The sequence below is a fragment of the Eleutherodactylus coqui genome, chromosome 1 (assembly GCF_035609145.1).
Source record: "Eleutherodactylus coqui strain aEleCoq1 chromosome 1, aEleCoq1.hap1, whole genome shotgun sequence".
NCBI classification, from domain to species: Eukaryota; Metazoa; Chordata; class Amphibia; order Anura; family Eleutherodactylidae; genus Eleutherodactylus; species Eleutherodactylus coqui.
The window spans coordinates 456,988,089-457,009,297 of record NC_089837.1 but is presented as its reverse complement, the minus strand read 5'-3'; the positions used below and the strand labels follow the sequence as shown (position 1 = coordinate 457,009,297).

The following is a 21,209-nucleotide window of genomic DNA, read 5'->3' as shown; positions in this document are numbered from 1 at the left end:
AATATGAAAATAGCACAACCAGCCGCACATGGCAATACTTATGACACTTAATGACACCATTGGATTATTATGTTTTAATTATTCCTTTGATATACTAAAAAATACACTCTTATTTTATAGGTGGCAAAACAACCTACTGTAATTTTTTTATAATTTAGAAGGTGTAGTTATTTCCATTTCTGCCAATGATAGAACTATGAAATGCCATGCCAGCAGTTCATACCCATGAAGGTACAATTATAGGGTTTTTTTGTGCTCTACAATTGTGCTGAACTGAATAACTTCATATAAAAGGACATGCAACCTTCAGTTCACTTGACTGCTCTCTCAAGCTTACACTGCAGTTAGCTTCATCTATCCTTTCCTACTATGGCGTACCAAGGCAGTCGCAGTAGCTCTGGCTACAGAAATTTTAGCTCTTCTTCCATGCCAAGGAATGGGGGTAGGAGCATTGTGCACACTTCAAGAAGCAGCAGTGGTTCACGGATGCAGCCTCGTTATAGTAGCCGAAGTGCCTATAATGTTGGAGGAACCAGGAAAATTTCTGTTGCAAGTTGCAATACTGGAATGAGTGCATATGGAGGTGCTGGCATGGGTGGTGGTTTTTGTGGTGGTATGGGATCTGGATATGGCTCAGGTGGAGCTGGCTATGGCAGGCCTGGGTTTACGGGTGCTGGTTATGGTGTATCTAGCTGTGGCAATGGTCCCCATGGAGCCATTACAAATGTAACTGTCAACCAAAGTCTTCTGACCCCCATGAATTTGGATATTGATCCTAATATCCAGAAAGTACGTAAAGAAGAAAAGGAACAGATCAAGTCACTGAACAACAAATTTGCTTCTTTTATTGATAAGGTATGTACATAAAAATTGTTTTATATGGTAACACAAATGATAAATACAAGAAATGCAACTAAATAATCTGTAGAAACAAAACTTGATCACCTAGGCCTATGCTTTTTAAGTTTAGATCGTCAGTGGAAAGAAAGGCTAGAACATCATAGATTATCAATAGTATATTGCTTCAAGCAAAGTTGATTCTGTCAGTTCTAGAAGCCATACCAATAGTATTTCTATAGAATGTCCTGCTGTCTTTGGGTCTACATGTTTTTCAGTGGTACTGTATGTTCATAACGTCTGTAACTGCCTTCATTCATCTTATTGCCGGGCTTCTTTTTCTTCCATACATAGTAAATGCTACTTTAAAAAATTATTAGTAAAACAAAATAGTACAAATAGCAGGTAAAAGGTAAAGTCCTATCATACAAGTATGACTGACTCCTAGGGTGACGTCACATTGGGACGTTTCCTTGGCAGACTTTTTTTGCAAGGTGGTTTGCCAGTCATCTTTTACCAGCAGCAAGCTGGGTACTCATTTTACCGACCTCGTAAGGATGGAAGGCTGAGTCAGCCTTAACTACCTGAACCAAGCGGGGATTGAACCTGCAGCCTTCAGGTCATGAGCGAGAGCTTACGACTGCTTTTCTGCTGCCTTAACACTCCGCGCTGCACGAGGCTCATATAATAATGCCATAATTTCCAATATTTCCAATATTCTTTCAGTACAGTTCTTTGCCCTGTCTTTAATAATGTAGTAACCTTATGTTTTACCTATAAAATATCACATGTTACTTAAACATAAATGTCATTTTTATAGGTGCGATTCTTAGAACAGCAAAATAAAATGCTAGAAACCAAATGGGCTTTCCTGCAAGAGCAAAGAATGGTGAAGAGCAACATAGAACCACTTTTCGAGTCCTACATGAACAACCTCAGAAGGCAGGTGGATTCCCTTGATTGTGAGAAGTCACGTCTTGAAGCAGAAAAGAAGAATATGCAAGACTTGGTTGAAGACTACAAGAAAAAGTTTGTTATATTACAGTTTTGTATAAATACTAGCATACGGTACACCCAAGTAGCCAATTCCCAATTACTCCTTACTCTTTTCATAGGTATGAAGATGAGCTCAACAAGCGTACACAAGCAGAAAATCAATTTGTGGTGCTGAAGAAGGTAACTGATTTACATGATTTAAGTGAGAGAAAATTGAACTACTATTTGGGGTAACAAAATGTATCTTTTAAATACAGGATGTTGATGCAGCATTTATGAGCAAGACTGACCTACAGACAAAGGTTGATGCCTTGACTGATGAGATCAACTTGACCAGAGCTGTTTTTGAGATGGTAAGTTATCATATGGGTAGAGACCAAACTTAATTTTGATTCTTTTTTTTTTTTTTTAAAGAACTCTAATCACTTGAAGATATCCTATATTAAGTTTGGAATTTCAAAATAGGTTATTTTGAACATTAAATAGTTCAGCACAATTAATTTGGAAGCCCCATATGGAATTCAATACAATGCTATACTCATATGAAATTATACACTATACTACCAGCATAATCATTTTCGCAAAATTTTGACAACTGTGAAACTTGTTAAGAAAAACCACCCTTTTTGAGAAGGCAACTCTTGAACTGAAGGAGACTTTTTATTTTCATATAGCCAATGTATGTTGAGTCCATTCCTCTAGACCATTTTTATTGCAATTGTAGACAGTGTTGTCGAATAGATTTCCCTATATACCAAAACCTGCCTATAATACATCATCTTTGGAGGACCAGCCACTTATCTACAAACTAGCCGCCTTTTTGAGAAGGAAAATCTTGGATGAGGGTTTTGTGACAGTTTCAGAGGGCCAGCCATTTATCTAGACCAGATGTCCTGTGACAGAATTTTAGGTCCATCATATACCATGTGTACTGGTCTTCTTTTTTGAGCAGATCATACTTCTATAATGCCATTTTTTAATTGCAATTTTGGGTGCTCCTCTCAAAGAGACTTCCGTTGTATATTACTGCAATTTAACATTTTGTTCTAAATCTTATAGGAAATTTGCGAACTTGAAAATCAAATCTCCGACACCTCAGTCATTGTGTCCATGGATAACAGTAGAGACCTTGATATGGATGGTGTAATTGCTGAGATCAAGGCCCAATATGAAGATATTGCCAAGAACAGCAGGGCAGAGGCTGAATCCTGGTATCAATCAAAAGTAAGTGGAGACTAAAGAAATGAATCATCTCAATCTATGGGATGTATACTTTGTGAATAAAGCAAAAAAATGATATCAACGGAATAATTGGAGCCTACTATACGTGCATAGATTCCAATGATTTACTGAAAAGACATCTTTCCTTTTCTTTATCAGTATGAAGAACTACAGAGCGCTGCAGGAAAGCACGGAGATGATCTGAAAAACACCAAGAACGAAATTGCTGATCTAAACAGATTGATTAACAGGCTCAAAGGAGAGATTGAAAATGCTAAGGCTCTGGTAAATGAATGGAAAAAACATATGTCACATTAACCTGTTACAACAAGAAATTACATTTATTTACATTCATATCTCCAATTTTTTAAATTTCAAAAATTTGGTAATTTCTATATGTATGGTTTATTTGTATCTTCAGAATTCTGGGGATTAAGCAAAAAATGTAGTAACAGCAAAATATAAGTGCTCTGTGTACAGCACTGAAACATACTGATGGCAAAAGATACAAACAAATGCTATATTTTAACTTAAACATTTATGTTTTTAGAAAGCCAAAGTAGAGGCTGCCATAACAGAGGCTGAGGAACGCGGAGAGTCGGCTGTCAAGGATGCAAGGGAAAAACTGGCTGATCTTGAGGAAGCTCTACAGAAAGCCAAGCAGGACATGGCTCGCCAGATGAAGGAGTACCAAGAACTGATGAATGTTAAACTGGCTCTGGATCTTGAGATTGCCACCTATAGGAAACTCTTGGAAGGAGAAGAGTGCAGGTAACCATAGAACTAATGGATTTTCAAGAAGATGTCAAAAATAAGCCAACACAATTGTTTCATATAGCAGATGTATTGCATATAAATATCATCAGGAGATATTTTAGACTCATGTCATATATAGAGTTGAGCTTCCTTATTAGTCCTCTGGATTTTAGATATTCTGAGATGAATGGCATAAGATGACCACCTGGGAAAGAGAAAACTTTTTGTTACTCTGTTGGGTGTTGTGAGTGGCAAAACATTTACACTTTCAAAGCTGCTCATCTTTCACCACTTATCTTGGGATATCTTGCTTAAAGAGCAAAGGTAAGGAAGGAGCTTTGCTTTTTTTTTTTACCTCTATTGATGGAAAATACTGGGAAAGAGGAATTTAATGGTTGTTATTGCATATGGCATGGAATTAAACCAAGTTCTTCATTTTGTAGGATTTCTGGAGAATGTGCTGGTCCCGTTAAGATATGTGAGTATCATCATGTCATACCATCTTTATGTCTACGATAGGCATTATTGCTGCGGTCATCCTTACTTAATATATAAAACTTCTGTAAACTTTTCCTACAGCTGTTATCTCATCTACGGTGGGAGGTTCCGCCGGTGGAGCAGGTGGCTACCATCATGATTCAGGAATGAGCTCTGGTGGTATCAGTGGTGGAGCCAGTGGCAGCGCAAGAATGAGCAGCAGCGGAGCAGGTGGCAGTGCAAGAATGAGCAGCAGCGGAGGAATGAGCGGCAGCGGAGGAATGAGTGGCAGCGGAGGAATGAGCAGCAGCAGCCGCTTCAGCAGTGGAAATAATTATGGCTCTGACAGTGCAAATGTAAACAGAAGTTACAGCAGCGGGTCAGGATATAGCGCTACAAGCACCTCAACTATGACCACAACCAGAACCACCTCATCCGGTCCCAGAAAGATGTAAATCTACACTGCCTTTCAGTGATTGAATGAAAAGGATTTCCGACTGGCTTGTACTGGCTTTTCTGCATATCTTCTTATCTTTTGCCCGCCCGCCTCTTTTACCTTAATGCATAATGCACGCAAAATAATTAATGGTTGATGATAATCTGCAATTATTTGTACATCTTGCCACGTGTTGATTCTATATACATATGACATTTATTGGTAATGGACACAGTTTGGAAATGTAGAACAATTTTTTTTTAAATCTGTATTTAGAAATTAAGAGTTTGAAAGCTAAATTTGAGTCAAATAGTGATGACTGATAAACCACTAAATATTCTATTGATCATCACATTTACCTATAAAGGATCCTACAATTTGTAAATATACACAAAAAAGCTAGCAAGTAGTTTCATCTGTTGAACTTAATTCCCAAAATTTCTTAGTTCCCAAAATATATTTCATTATGATTAAGAAAGGCAAATATAATGTGACACTAAAACGCAGCATACCATTAAGTTATGATTCCTTGCCATGTCTTCTGATATAGATCTACATGCGACATTCTTTATTGCTTTAACCATTACTTTCTTATTTCTGTACATTTTATTCTCTCTATTGCAGTTCAATAAACTTTAGTTCATGACTAATTTCTTTGTATTGTGTTTTCAGTCATGATATAATTAACATTAAAATAGAGATCATTGCATTTTCTTAAAGGGGTTGCTGGGTTTAGAATGCCATTTTTCAAACGTCCTATTAGGGATTTTTGATTTAATACAGGGGGGTTCCATGTTTAGGACTCGTACTTATGAACTAGAGTATACAGTGACTGCAAAGATGGTCTCTCGCTCTGGAGAACCCACAGCATATACAGATAGCCCATTAGCTTCAATGAGAACTTTACAAGGAACCTTTCACACGTGCACATAAGATGCACCTATAGATGTAACTTAGGCTTCCTTCACATGGGTGTATGCATTTTTGCGCACACCTCAGCGCAACATAGTGGCAGTATGTGGAGGGCCTTTTTGTATGCTTACCAGAGTATCTTACTGTGGTTTTTAAACAAATTGGGCAGACAAACATGCCACGATTTAAATTGCAATTTAATGGCAATCAATTCCAAATGTTTTCTTTTTCATGAAATTGTTCAGCATATTGTGCAGGTATTATTGTATCTTGACACCACCAGAAAAAGCGCTGGGACACATCTATGCACACTGTGCTGGTATGACCTTTGTGGCTTGACCCTATCAGGAGCTAGGAGTGTGAGAGGGGCATTCCTCCTGTAAAACCCCTAGCTTCCGGTGCTGGCAAGATACACTAATACCCACAAATACACCCATATGAAGCCACTCCTGCTTTGCTGCAGCAGATTTTTGTTCCATAACCCGTATGTATTGCTGCGGATTTCCCATTTTAAAGAAGGGGGAATATGTTAAAAATATAAGACATTTTCATAATAGAATGCACATGCCACAAATCTCAAAATCCACATCATGCCCTAATTTCTGTGACAAAATATACCTGCTATTGGTTTCACACACAGCGTATTTTTGTAAAAACCATTCTGTAGTTTTTAATGCAGTTTTTTATAGTCAAAACAAGAAACGCATCCAGCAGGAAGGAGCACAAGTCTTTCCGTTATATTTTGCATTTCTTTTTAATCCACTGCAAAAAACTGCAAGGAAGCGAAGGTTGTAAGGTAAGCTAGAAAAAAAGGGATGGAAGAAAGGTAGGAAGAAAAGTTAGGAAAGGAAGGTAAAAAGGAAAGGTAGGAAGAAGGGAAACGAAAGGAAGGGAAGAAAGAGAAAGAGGGAAAATAAGGGAAGGAAGGGAAGAAAGTAAGGAAGGAAGGGAGGGAAGGTAGAAAGGAAAGGTAGGAAGAAAAGAAGTGAAGAAAGCAAGGAAAGAAGGAAGGAAGTGAGGAAAAGGAGGTAAGGGAATGAAAGGTAAGAAGAAAAGAAGGAAAGAAAGGAGAAAGGGGAAGGAAGGAAGGTAATGAAGGAAGGGGAGGATCAAAAGAAAGGAAGGGAAATAAGGAAAGAGAGGTAAAAGTAGGAAGGGAGAAAGGAGGAAAGAAAGAGAAGAAGGGGAATGAAAAAAAGAAGGAAGGAAAGGAAAGAAAGGAATAGAGGAAAGGAAGGGAAAAAGGAAGAAAAGGGAAGGGAGGGAAATTAGGAAAGCAGAGAGGGAAGTAAAGAATAAATGGAAAACAGGAAAAGAAGTTAGGAAAGGAAAGAAAGAGGGAAAGTAGGGGAAAGGAAGGAGGGATAGTAGGGGAAGAATGGAAGAAAGGGGTTGAAGGAAAGAAGGGAAGGAAGGAAGGCAGAAGGAACAGAAAGGAAGGAAAGGTATGAATAAAGGGAAGGAAGAAACAGAAAGAAGTAAGGAAAAGCAGTAAGGTAGAAAATAGGTAGGGAAGAAAAGAAATATTGGGAAGGGAGAAATGAAGGGGAGGGAAGGGGACAAGGAAGGAGGAAGGCAAGGAATGGATGGAAGAAAAGAAGGAAGGCAAGATAGGGAGATAAGGGATGGAGGTAAGGAAAGGGAAAGAAGTGAAGGAAGATGATGTGGCAGGGACGGTAGGAAGGAAAAAAGGAAGAGAAGGTAGATGGTAGGAGAAAAAAGGAAAGGAAGGAAGGAGGGATGGAAAGAAGGAAGCAAGGTAGGGGAGGTAGGAAGAGAAAGACAAAAAGGAAAAAAAGAAGAGGAGGGAAAGGAAAAAAGAATGAAAGGAAGGAAGAAAGGGAAGGGAGGGAAGTTAGGAAGGAAGGAAAAAGGAAGGAAGAGATGATATTGAAAAAAAGAAGTGAAGGATAGAAGGGATGGAAGAAACAGAAGGTAGTAAGGATGAAAGGGAGGGATGGAAAAATAAAAGGAAGGGAGGGTAGGAAGGATAGGAAAAGAAGGAAGGAAATGGAAGGATAGAAGAAAAGGAAAGATAAAAAGGAACATTATAGTAAAAAAAAGGGGGATCTTGCCCTCTCTTATGTGGGTGAACAAACGTGAGTAATGTGTAAAGGATATTCATTTACTTCTGTGGGGGGTCCCCTGTCTTGAAGACCCCCTAAATGGAGAAGTCCTATAGCAATGCGCTTAGGGGTCCCTTTACCCCTTTTTCAAGCTTGCCAGGAGTTCCAACTCTACGCTTCTTTGTAGTCCAGGAGCCCCAATACTTCATCCCCTTCCAGACATATTGCGTACATAGATGCTGTGAGCTGGCTGGCATGCTGATGGGCATGCACCAGCAGGAACATACAGCAAGAACTAGGGATGAGCGAGCACCAAAATACTCGGGTGCTCATTGCTCGAGTCGAGCTTTCCGCGATGCTCGAGAGTTTGTTTCGAGTAACGAACCCCATTGAAGTCAATGGGCGACTCGAGCATTTTTGTATATCGCCGATGCTCGCTAAAGTTTTCATTTGTGAAAATCTGGAAAACCTATGAAAGTGATGGAAACGACACAGAAACGGATAGGACAGGCGAGGGGCTACATGTTGGGCTGCATCTCAGGTTCCCAGGTCTCACTATTAAGCCACAATAGCGGCAAGAGTGGGCCCCCCCTAACAATTTTTACTTCGGACAAACCCTCATTAGCAAGGCACACCTTAGCTAAGAACCACACTACCTCCAACCAAGCACAATCACTGCCTGCGGGACACACCGCTGCCTCTTCTCCTGGGTTACATGCTGCCCAACCCCCCCCCCCCCCCCGCACGACCCTTCAGCTGCCCTCAGGCCACATGCTGGCTTCATAGCCACACCACCCTCATGTCTATTTATAAGTGCGTCTTCCATAAGGAGGAACCCGAGGCACACACTGCAGAGGGTTGGCAGGGCCAGGTAGCGACCCTCTTAGAAAGTGTGGGCGATGGCCCACAATGCTGTTGAGAATTGATAATAGATTGACGTTCGATCTTCATTCCAATCCTGTGCCACCTCCGTCAGGAGCTGCAAACATGGGCATAAAGGGGTGGGAAGTATGTGAGCGGGCCCTGGGTCAGCCTCTGTCCCAGCAAACACCTTGTGTGGCCAAGGTGCTGCAAGTGACATAGCAATGGGGAATCCATGTGTCCACACACTACTCATTCTGTTTGGGTGTCGGATACCTCGTCGACAACGCAAGGGGTAAACCATCTGCACTCTGCACCCTACCCAAGTCTCTCAGTGTTTTGGAGACAGACAGGTAAAACACCTCAATGGGAAGTCTGTGTGCACTCACAGCATGGGTGGCTCCCTGGAACCCACAGACGTTACATAAATAAATCCCATTGCAGTGCCCCGGATAGCTGAGGTAACGTGAGAGAAAATACATGTTGGCTTCGGCCCACACTCCATGCCCTAGTCAGTCTGTTTTGTTTTTTTTTTAAAGTGCCAGGCAGGTACAACTCCGCTATAGGAAGTCTGTGTGCACCCGCAGCATGCGTGGCTAGCAAGAACCCACAGATGGTACAGAAAGAAATCCCATTGCAGTGCCCCGGATAGCTGAGGTTACGTTAGAGAAAATACATGTTAGCTTCGGCCCACACTCCATGCCCTAGTCAGTCCATTTTTTTTTTAAAGTGCCAGGCAGGTACAACTCCGTTATGGGAAGTCTGTGTGCACCCGCAGCATGAGTGGCTAGCAGGAACCCATAGACGGTACAGAAAGAAATCCCATTGCAGTGCCCCGGATAGCTGTGGTAACGTGAGAGAAAATACATGTTGGCCTCGGCCCACACTCAATGCCCTAGTCAGTCACATTTTTTTTTAAAGTGCCAGGCAGGTACAACTCCGCTATGGCAAGTCTGTGTGCACCCACAGCATGGGTGGCTAGCAGGAACCAACAGATGGTACAGAAAGAAATCCCATTGCAGTGCCCTGGATAGCTGTGGTAACATGAGAAAATACATGTTGGCTTCAGCCCACAATCCATGCCCTAGTCAGTCTGGGTTTTTTGGGGGGGGCCAGATAGGTAGAACACTGCAATGGGAAGACTTAGTGCACCCATAGTATACACAGACCCCTGTAATATTCCTGTAGCAAAGGTATAAGCTGACCCCAGTAACAGTTATGGTGCAGAAGTCTAGGGAGACCCCAGTAACATTTCTGTAGTAACAGTACAGACAGACACCAGTAACATTTCCTTAGCAGAAGTATAGGCACATCCCTGTAACATTTGTGTAGCAGCAGTATATGCAGACTCCTGTAACATTTCAGTAGCAGCAGTATAGGCAGAGCCCAGTATTTGTGACATTTCCGTAGTAACAGTATTGACCGACCCCAGTAACATTTCTGTAGTAACAGTATAGGCAGACCCCTGTAACATTTCAGTAGCAGGAGTATAGGCAGACCCCTGTAACATTTAAGTGGCAGCAGTATAAGCAGACCCCTGAAATATTTATGTAGCAGAAGCATAGGCAGACCCCAGTAACATTTTTGGAGCAGCAGTATAGGCAGACCCCAGTATAATTTCTGTAGAAGTAAAGGCAGACCCCAGTAACATGTCTGTCGCTGCAGTATAAGCAGACCCCTGAAACATTTATGTAGCAGAAGCATTGGCAGACCCCAGTACCATTGTTGTAGCAGAAGTATACGCAGACCCCTGTAACATTTCTGTAGTAACAGTATAGACAGATCCCAGTAACATTTCTGTAGCAGATGTTTAGGCAGACCCCAGTAACATCCTTGTGGCAGCAGTATAAGCAGACCCTTGTAACATTTATGTAGCAGAAGCATAGGCAGACCCCAGTACCATTGTTGTAGAAGACGTATAGGCAGACCCCTGTAACATTTATGTAGCAGAAGCATAGTCAGACCCCAGTACCATATTTGTAGCAGAAGTATACGCAGACCCCTGTAACATTTCTGTAGTAACAGTATAGACTGATCCCAGTAACATTTCTGTAGCAGAAGTATAGGCAGACCCCAGTAACATCCTTGTGGCAGCAGTATAAGCAGACCCCTGTAACATTTACGTGGCAGAAGTATAGGCAGGCCCCTGTAACATTCAAGTGGCAGCAGTATAAGCAGACCCCTGTAACATGTAAGTAGCAGCAGTATAGGCAGACGCCTGTAACTTTCTTGTAGCAGAATTATAGGCAGGCAGACCCCAGCAAAATTTCTGTAGTAATAGTATAGGCCAACCTCTGAAACATTGGGATACCATGAGCCTAGGCGAAGGCCGGAAAAATTAGTTGGATAAGAGTGTAGGCGTGGGCCCCAAAAATAAGTGTACCAAGAGTACAAGTGTACCTCTGAAAAATTTATCAACCGAGAGGGCAGGTGAAACCCATAAACATTTTTTTTAAAGATACTGCTCACTGTTGCTTAATTTATAACAGAGCCTGGAGGCAGCCCGGTTAAAAAAATTGGTTCATGTTACAGTCTCAATACTTTTGAAACTTTGAAAAATTGTAAAAACATTGGTAGATGTAGATGAGCCTTTTGGGAAGCAGAAAAATTGGCCGTTCAGCGCGATGACATGTTGTTTCTGGAGGAGAAGTAGCAGGAGGAGGACTAATGTCAGAGGCAGATTGACAAAGAGAAATGCCCCGTTTTCCCGGTGATAGAGAAGAGTGCTTTCATCTGCGGTTGCAGCGAAAATAATCATTAGGTTCCGCTGCTCTCCGCCGGTGGAGAAGAGAAGTCAGGGGAAATCCAGGCTTTGTTCATCTTTATGAATGTAAGCATGTCGGCACTGGCAGTTGACAGGCGGGTACACTTGTCCATGATGATTCCCCCAGCTGCACTAAACACCCTCTCTGACAAGGCTTGAAATCCCCGCCTCCAGAAACACAGCCTATCACAGCCATTCAATGACATCATTGTCATTGGCTGTGATTGGCTGAAGGCACGTGTCTTTCTGGAGGCAGGGATTTAAAGTCTTTCGTGGAGAAAGCAATACTCTGCCGTGGACCAGGAGGGAGTGACAGCCTGCAGGAGCGCCGCAGATCATCTAAAAACGTAAGTAATGATTTTTATTCTTTGCTCCACTGTATTGCCGGCGTATAAGGTGACAGTTGGGGGGTCGTCTTATACGCCCCGTCGCCTTATACGCCGGTATATATTTTTAGTGTAACACATTTCTGGATGAATTGCAGGAAAGGGGTTATATATTTAACCCCTTTCCGACCATTCATCCTGCGATCGCCGGCAGCCCATTGCATTCAGTGGAACATGCTGTATTGCCGCTCCATTGAATTCAATGGGCAAACATCGTTCTTCTCTGCTACAGCTGTTACAGCTGTGCCAGAGGAGGACGATCTTTATGCTGACAGTGGGGGGGGGGGGGCACTCTTGCCGCTATTGTGGCTTAATAGTGGGACCTGTGAACTTGAGATGCAGCCCACCATGTAGCCCCTCGCCTGCCCTATCCGTCACTGTGTCATTCCCATCACTTTCCTGAATTGCCCAGATTTTCACACATGAAAACCTTAGCGAGCATCGGCGAAATACAAAAATGTTCTGGTCGCCCATTGACTTCAATGGGGTTCGTTGTTCGAAACGAACCCTCGAGCATCACGGGAAGTTCGTTCCGAATAACGAACACCCGAACATTTTGGTGTTCGCTCATCTCTAGTAATAACACATTGGAAAAATCCTACTCGATAACTCATGAATAAATAAAATAAATAACGATCTAAAATCCTAATATTATGTATTTATAATTTCTCTAAAACCTCATTAAGCCCGTTTGGCACCAAGTCGCTGAATTTAAAAATCCAGTACATCTCTTTCTGTTTTGATTTAGTACAGTTCCCAAACTTTATTTTCTCCAATGGAATAACTTTTAGACGTGTAGCATCTTTATTGTGGGAAGTGGCAAAGTGTTTAGAGATGCTGTGTTTAGCGTAGCCGTTAAGAATATTACATTTATGCTGACTTAGGGTGGCTTCACACGAGTGTATTTTTGTGCGTACGGAGGTGCGTACATAGGGGCGCACCTATGTACGTGCAAAAACACGTGTGTATGAAGGTCCATGCATTGCCAGCACCCCTGCATTGTTTTTCAGGGAAGAGCTTTACATATAAGCTCTTCCCTGAAAAACAAGAATTTTGGTGTAAAAAAAACTTACCTATCCGCCGCTGACGTGTTCCCGTGGGAATGAAGAACACATCTGTCGCATGTGGCAGATGTTTCCTTCATCCCTGCGAGGAAAAAGAATTCCCTGCTGCACCTGCCACATCTGTGACAGATGCTTCAAAGGAATTCTTCATCCCTGCAGGAAATAAAAAATTCCCTACCACAGCTGACACAGATGACAGCTGCGGTAGGGGATCCAGCTTCTGGCATCCTCTAATTGTTTTTTAGGGAAGGGCTTTAAATGTGGATGTGTCGGGTCCTTGTGGATCATAGGCAAGAAACAAAAATACAGGATATTTGGATTTTTATGGCAAATAAAATTTGATACTCCCATTCGCCAGGGCTTGATTTGCAAACTGGTATAGGTGCTTCTGAACATTGGGCGTAGGACTATCGGGGATTCTCATATAATATTCTGTATCCCCTAAAATATGAAACGATAGAAGACAATAGGGGGGAGGCAAATCTATTAAATAGTTTTTTTTCTAGTGTATTTTAGAAATACAAATGAAATGCCAAACGAGATGCAAGGGAATAAAACGAATCCCCCACTAAATATTGCATGCCTAACACAGGAGAAAGTGCAGAGCTGGCTAAAGAGGATCAAAATTGTTAAATCATCGGGCCCGGAAGAAAAACACCCTAGGGTTCTAAGGAAACTAAGTGACATAATAGTTAGACCGCTATTTCTTATATTTATGGACACTATTGAGACTAGGGTTGTACCGCTGGATTGGCGCATTGCCAATATGGTTCCAATATACAAAAAGGGGTCTAAAAGAGAGCCTGGTAATTACAAGCCGGTAAGTCTAACTTCAATAATTGGAAAAATATTCTAGGGGTTTCTGAGAGATGCCATCCTAGAATACCTCAAGGAAAACAACAACATAACTCCTCATCAGCATGGGTTAATGAGGGGTTGATCATGTCAGACCAATTTGATCAGTTCCTACAATGAAGTAAGTTCTAGGCTGGACCTGGGGAAGTCTATTGATCTCGTATATCTGGATTTCTCTAAAGCATTTCACACCGAGCCGCATAATAGGTTGCTATATAAAATGAGACAGCTCGGACTAGGCGAAAACGTATTTATCTGGGTAAGGAAATGGCTCAGAGATAGAAAGCAGAGGGTAGTAATAAATGACTCATACTCTGATTGGGCCACCATTGCTAGTGGGGTGCCACAGGGCTCAGTATTAGGCCCCATTCTGTTCAATATATTTATTAATGACCTGATAGAGGGACTGCACAGTAAAATATCAATATTTGCAGACAATACAAAATTATACAAGACAATTAATACAATGGAGGACAATGTGTGGCTAAAAAAGAACCTAAATAAACTGGGGACGTGAGTAGAAAGATGTCAAATGAAGTTCAATATTGATAAATGTAAGGTTATGCACATGGGCAGGAGAAACGGATGTCACCAATATACACTAAATGGAGTACTGCTAGTGAAAAGTGATATGGAAAAAGACCTGGGGGTACTAGTGGACTGTAGACTTAACTGGAGCAATCAATGCCAGTCCGGTTCTGCAAAAGTAAATAAAGTCTTGTGGTGCATTAAAAGAGGCATAGGGGCGAGGGACGAGGCCCTTTTCAGGCCTCACATGGAATACTGTGTACAGTTCTGGACACCAGTGTTCAGGAAAGATGTTGGGAGCTCAAAAAAGGGCAACTAATAGAGATGAGCGAGCACCAAAATGCTCGAGTGCTCGTTACTCGAGTCGAACTTTCAGTGATGCTCGAGAGTTCGTTTCGAGTAACGAACCCCATTGAAGTCAATGGGCGACTCGAGCATTTTTGTATATCGCCGATGCTCGCTAAGGTTTTCATTTGTGAAAACCTGGGAAATTCAAGAAAGTGATGGGAACGACACAGAAACGGATAGGGCAGGCAAGGAGCTACATGTTGGGCTGCATCTCAAGTTCCCAGGTCCCACTATTAAGCCACAATAGTGGCAAGATTGAGACCCCCCCCCCCCTGCACTGTCAGCATAAAGATCGCTCTCCTCTGCCACAGCTGTTACAGTGAGAGCTGCCTCTGATTGGTCAGGCTGTGACCAATCAGAGGCAGCTCATTCAGCAGGCGGGGATTTTAAATCCCTGACTGCTGAATACTACTCACAGTTGTTCAGAGCAGTTCAGGAGGACTGCCGCCAGCCGTGCTGAACTCCCTCCGTCTGCCGGGACCAGGTGAGTATATATATATATTTTTTTTTTTACACATTTCTGGATGAATTGCAGGGAAGGGCTTATATATTTAAGCCCTTCCCGACAATTCATCCCGCGATCGCCGGCAGCCCATTGCTTTCAATGGAGCTGGCTGTATTGCCGGCTCCATTGAATTCAATGGGCTAACATCGTTCTGCCGGGACAAGGTGAGTATATATATTTTTTTATTTTTACACATTTCTGGATGAATTGCAGGGAAGGGCTTATATATTTAAGCCCTTCCCGACAATTCATCCCGCGATCGCCGGCAGTCCATTGCTTTCAATGGAGCCGGCTGTATTGCTGGCTCCATTGAATTCAATGGTCAGTGCTCGTTTAAACGAGACGAGTACCGCGTGGTGCTCGTCTCGAGTAACGAGCATCTCGAGCACCCTAATACTCGAACGAGCATCAAGCTCAGACGAGTATGCTCGCTCATCTCTAGCAACTAAATTAATAAATGCAATGGGAGGACTAAAATACCCAGAGAGGCTATCAAAATTGGGATTACTTACCCTGGAAAAAAAGACAGCTAAGGGGCGACCAAGTACTATGTATAAATACATTAGGGAACAATATAAGGATCTTTTCCCTGATCTGTTTATACCCAGGACTGAGACGGTAACAAGAGGGTATCCTCTACGTCTAGAGGAACTAAGGTTTCATCACCAACACAGAATGGGGGTTCTTTACTGTAAGAGCAGTAAGACTGTGGAAATCTCTGCCTGAGGATGTGGTGACGGCAAAATCGATAGAGGAGTTTAAGAGGGGACGTCTTTCTAGAATACTACGATATTACAGGATATAGACATTAGGTGACCAGCAGGGTTGTTGATCTCAAATGTTGATCCAGGGATTACTGCCATTATGGAGTCAGGAAGGAATTTTTTTCCTCCATAAGAACTAATTGGCTAACTGTTTTTTTTTTTTGCCTTCCTCTGGACCAACAAGTGGGAGGTTAAAAGAGGCTGAACTATATGGACATTGTCTTCTTTCAGCCTATCATGCAATGTTACTATGAAGGGGCGCCAAATCATAATAAGATCTGTCCAAAATCATTGTTGCATCACCCTTGTCAGCTCTCTTAAAGGGGTTGTCCCGAGGCAGCAAGTGGGTCTGTACACTTCTGCATGGCCATAATAATGCACTTTGTAATATACATTGTGCATTAATTATGAGCCATGCAGAAGTTATAAAAAGTTTTATACTTACCTGTTCCGTTGCTGGCGTCCTCGTCTCCATGGTGCCGACTAATTTTCGCCCTCCGATGGCCAAATTAGCCGCGCTTGCGCAGTCCGGGTCTTCTGCAGTCTTCTATGGGGCTCCGTGTAGCTCCGTGTAGCTCCGCCCCGTCACGTGCCGATTCCAGCCAATCAGGAGGCTGGAATCGGCAATGGACCGCACAGAAGAGCTGCGGTCCACGGAGGAAGAGGCCATCTTCAGCGGTGAGTAGAGAAGTCACCGGAGCGCGGGGATTCAGGTAAGCGCTCCGGTGAGCTTTCTTTACCTCCCTGCATCGGGGTTGTCTCGCGCCGAACGGGGGGGGGGTTGAAAAAAAAAAAAACCCGTTTCGGCGCGGGACAACCCCTTTAATGACAGGGTCTCTATTAGAGAGTAATTTCAAAACTCTACTCTGAGGTATGGTTAAATTTTTTCAATACGTTTTGAAGGGGAGGGAGCATTGGGGATCCCCGGACTATAAAGAAGGATAGAGTTGGAACCTCTGGTAAGCTTGAAAAAGGGGGTGAAGGTACCCCGGAAGGCGTTGTTCTAGGACTCTGTATTCAGTACATCATTCAGTTTTTAGTTGCTAGGATCTTGTTTGTTTGTTTTTCTTTTATTTTTCTGTAATCAAGTGAATAAATAGTTTATTATCATTCTGGTCTGCAAATCTCCTTGAATGAATAAACGGAAGGAAGGAAGAGAAAGAAGGGTAAGAAAGAAATTAATCACAGAAGGAAGGGAAAGTAATAAAGAAAGGAAGTAAGGAAAGGAAAGGAAGAGGGGAATATAGGAAGGATGGAAAGAAAAAGAAGGAAAGAATGACATAGGGAGGGAGGAAGGGAGAGAATGAAAGAGAGGGAATGCAAGGAAGGGAGGGAAGGAAAGGGAAGGAAGGAAAGGAAGGCAGGGTAGAAAGGAAAGGAAAGAAAGGGAGTGTAGAAAGGAGAGCAAAGGAAAGAAGGGAAGTGAATGGAAGGAAGGAGGGGAAGGAAGAGAGGCAGGAATGAAGGAAGAGAAGGAAGGCAAGGTTAGGAAGAAAGAGAAGAAAATGATGACTGATTGAAAGCAGTGAAGAAAGGAAGAGAAGGAAAGTATGGAAGGGAAGGGAAGAAAGGAAGGGAAGGAAAGAAAAGGAGGGGAAGAGGGAAGGTTGGGAAGGTATGTAAGGAAGAGAAGGAATAAAGGGAAGAAAGGAAAGGAAGGGAGGGAAAATAGGAAGAAATGGAAGAAAGGGAGTGACGGAAGCAATGGAAGGAAGGAAGGCAGGGAGAGAATGAAGGAAAGAAAAAAGTAAGGGAAGAAAGGGAAGGAAAGAAGGAAGGAAGGTAGAAAAGGAATAAAGGAAGAAAATGAAATAATGAAGAGAAGAAAGGGAAAGATGGAAGGAACAGAAGGAAGGAAGGAAAGAAGGAGGGAAGGAAAGGAAGGTTGGGTGGGAAAGGAAGAAAGCGATAGAAGGGATAGAGGAAAGGAAGTAGGAAAGGAATGGAGGCTAGAAAGGAAGGGAAAAAAGGAATGGAAAGGCAGTACATAAGGGAGGGAAGAGATAGGTAGGGAGGAAGGATGGGAAGGAAAGTAAGAAAGAAGGGAAAGAGGAAGAGAAGGAATGGAAGGAAGGAAAGAAAAAGAAGGAAGAAAAGGAGGGGGGAAAGAAAGGAAGGATAGGATTGAAGGAAGGAATGAAAGGAAAGGTAGGAAAGACAGAAGGGTAGGAAGAAAGAGAATGAAAGGAACAAAAGGAAAGAAGAGAAGAAAGGAAGGAAAGGGAGGGAAGGTAGGAAGGAAGGGAGAAAAGGGAAGAGAAAGAAAGAGTAAGAAAGGAATGTAGGAAGTAAGTGAGGAAATTGAAAACGAGAAAGAAGTAATAAAGGAAGGGAAAGAAAGAAGGGAGAAAGGAAGGGAAGGAAGGATGGAAAGGAAAGAAAGGAAGGAAGGAAATGAAAGAAAGGAAGGGATGGAAGAAAAGAAGAGTAGAAAGGAAAGGTAGGGAAGGAAGGGAATGAAGTGAGGAAAGAGGGAAGGATCGAAGAGAGAATTGGGGGGGGGGGAAACAGAGGGAAGGAAGGGAGAAAGGAAGGAAGGAAGGAAGGAAGAGAAAGGTATGTATGGAAAGTAAGGGAGGAAGGAGTGAAGAATAGAAGGAAGGGAAGGAAGGTTTGACAGAAGGGAGGGAAGGTAGGTAGGAAGGGAAGGATGGAAAGAATGAAAATTGGAAGGATGGAAAGGAAGGACAGAAAGAAAAAGAAAAAGTGAAGGAAAGGAAAACAGCAAGGCAGAGAAGGAAGGTACAAAAGAAAAAAATGAAAGTAAGGAAAGGAAGGGAAGGAAGGGTAGGAAAGAAGTAAAGGAGGGAGAGATGATAGAAGGAAAGGGAGGTAAGGGAAGGAAGAATGGAAAAATGGAAGGTAGAAAAGAAGGAAGGAAACAGAAGGTAGGAAGGAGGGAAATGGATAAGAAGAAGAAAGAATGAAGGTAAGAAAGGAAAAGAAGGAAGAAAATGAAGGGAAGGAAGGAAGGAAGAAAGGGAAGGAAAGTAGGAAAAAAGGGAAGAAAAAAAGATCAAAGGAAAGAAGTAAGAAAGGTAGGGAAGGAAAGAAATGGAATGGAAGGAAGAGATGATGGAAAGAAAGGCAAAAAAGAAGGGAAAAAAGTTATGGAAGGAAGGCAAGGGAGGAAGGAAACAATGGGAGAAAGAGAAAGGAAGCATGTAAGGGAAGGAAAGGGACTGATGCAAAGTAAGGGAAGGATGGTAGAAAGGAAAGGAAGGTAGGGAGGGAGGTAAAGAAAGAGAGGGAATGGAAGGAAGAAAAGGTAGAAAGAAAAGAATAAAAGGAAGAAGGAAGGGAACAGAAAGGAAGGAAGGTAATGAAGTATTAGGTGGACGGAAAGGTGGGAGGTAAGGAAAGAAGGGAAGGAAGAAGGAAGGAAAGGAAGGGAAATAACAAAGGAATAGAAAGGAAGGCATGAAAGAAGGAAGAAAATGAAGAGATGGAAGGGAAAGGAAGGAAACAAAGAGAGGGTAGGAGGGAATTAAAGAAAAGAGGGAAGTAAGGGAAAGGAAGAGAAGGAAAGAAATGAAGCAAGAAAGGAAGGAAGGAAGAAATGCGGGATGGAAAGGAGGTAGGGAAAGAAAGAAGGAGAGATGGGGAGGAAGAAGGGAACAAAGAAGTAAGAAAAGGAAGAGATAGAAGGAAGGAAAAAGAAGAAATTCAGAACAGAAGGAAGAAAAGGAAGGAAGGAAAAAAGAGACGGGAAGAAAGGGAAGGGAGGAAAAAAGAGAAGGGAAGGAATGAAAAGAGAAGGAAAGGAAGGGAAGGTAATGGAAGGAGGAAAGAAAGAAAGGGGAGGAAGGAAAAAGGGAGGGAAGGAAGCAGGCAATGCAGGAATGGACAGGAAAAAATGGAAGGTAAGGAGGGTAGAAAGAAAGGAAGAAAACAAAGAAGGGAAGGAAGGGAGGGTAGAAAGGAAGGAAGGGAAGGTAGAAGAAAATGAAGGAAAGGAAGGGAGAGTAGAAAGCAAAAAAAGGAAAGAACAAAGGAAGGGAAGGAAGAGGGAAGGCAGGAGGGTAGGAAGAAAGGAAAGGAATCGAGAGAAAGAAGGCAGGAAAAGAAAGAAGGAGTGAAGAATGGAAGGAAGGGGAAAAAGGGAAGCAAGGTAGAGAAAAGATGAGTTAATGGAAGGCAGGAAGGAATGTAAGTAAGGAAACAAAGGGAAGGAAGAATTGGAAGGAAGGAATGGATGAAGAAAAGGAAAGAGGAGGGTAGGGTAGGAATGAAGAGAATGCAGTGACGGAAGAAGGGAAGGAATTGAAGGAAGTAAAAAAAAGAATGATGGGAACAGAAAGAATCAAAGGAAGGGAAGAAGAAAGTAAGAAAAGTAGTGGAAAGGAAGGAATGAAATAAGGAATGGAATGGAAAAGAAGAAATGAATGCAGAATGGAAGGTAGAAAGTGAAGTAAGGAAAGAAAGGAGTGAAGGATAGGGAAGTAAGGCAGTGATAAAAGGAAATGGAATGAAGGAAGGGATGAAAAAATGAAAGAAAGGAGAGAAGGATGTGAGGGAAGAAGGAAAGTAATGGAGGGTAGGATGGAAGGGAAGGAAGTGAAGGGATGGAAGGAAGGAAAGAAGGGAAGGGAATGGAAGGTAGGTTATGATGGAAGGTAGGGAAGGAATTGAAGGGAAGGTGGAGGAAGGGACGTACGGGAAGGAAAGAAGGTAAAAAGTGAAGGAAGAGAGGAAGTAAGCAAGCTGTAGTTAACTATGTTATTCTACCTAGGCAAAATGCTGTAAATAAATGAAAACTCTAATATGGAGACCAGTACTTACACTTTTCAATCTGGTTGCCGTACAGGATTTTAAACACAAATCTAGTATTTTGACTGCATTACTAATATTCATTCACCACCACAAAAAACAACTTTTGCTTGACATTATTGCATTTGCAGCATTGTCATGAACACGTGAGCAAGAAAAAAATGCTCTACAGAAAAAAAAGAAAACATTCAGAGATGACGATAACTCCCATTCTTCTAAAGCTTATGTTCAGATGGCCATATGTGAGTTGGATGGAACTCACATTGGACAGCATAGAGACCCCCGTCCTAGTGCTGTCCAATATGCGTAGATGCCGCAAATTTCTTTTGCTATTCTCACATGGGGACTGGCGATGAGAAATGCATACAAATCACAAACAGAACATCAATGCATTGACCGAAGGCATTCTAAAAATAGGTTTCATGAGATATTTAATAACACAGAGGTATATGGGACAAGCAGAAAATATGAAAATGACATAGTAAGCCACACATGGCAATATTTATGACATTTAATGACACCATTGCACTATTATGTTTTAATTATACTAAAAAATACACTCTTATTTTATAGGTGGCAAAATAACCTACTGTAATTTTTTTATAATTTAGAAGGTGTAGTTATTTCCATTTCTGCAAATGATAGAACTATGAAATGCCATGC

General features: G+C 42.1%; 1 protein-coding gene across 1 annotated transcript; it reads left to right on the top strand.

The window, feature by feature from the left end:
* Positions 1–369: 369 nt before the first annotated feature.
* LOC136612966 (keratin, type II cytoskeletal cochleal-like) lies at positions 370–4,742 on the top strand. The gene is made up of 10 exons (XM_066593744.1): positions 370–855; positions 1,658–1,866; positions 1,953–2,013; positions 2,091–2,186; positions 2,893–3,057; positions 3,214–3,339; positions 3,605–3,825; positions 4,254–4,288; positions 4,390–4,467; positions 4,549–4,742. The coding sequence occupies exons 1-10, from the start codon at positions 370–372 to the stop codon at positions 4,740–4,742; spliced, it is 1,671 nt and encodes a 556-aa protein (XP_066449841.1).
* The last annotated feature ends 16,467 nt before the right edge of the window (positions 4,743–21,209 follow it).

Excerpts from the sequence above, each read along its gene's own strand:
- LOC136612966 (XM_066593744.1), top strand. The coding sequence starts at position 370 with ATGGCGTACCAAGGCAGTCGCAGTAGCTCTGGCTACAGAAATTTTAGC. Across the intron at positions 3,058-3,213 it reads AATCCTGGTATCAATCAAAA|TATGAAGAACTACAGAGCGC; the intron begins GTAAGTGGAGAC and ends TTTCTTTATCAG. Across the intron at positions 3,826-4,253 it reads TTGGAAGGAGAAGAGTGCAG|GATTTCTGGAGAATGTGCTG; the intron begins GTAACCATAGAA and ends TTCATTTTGTAG.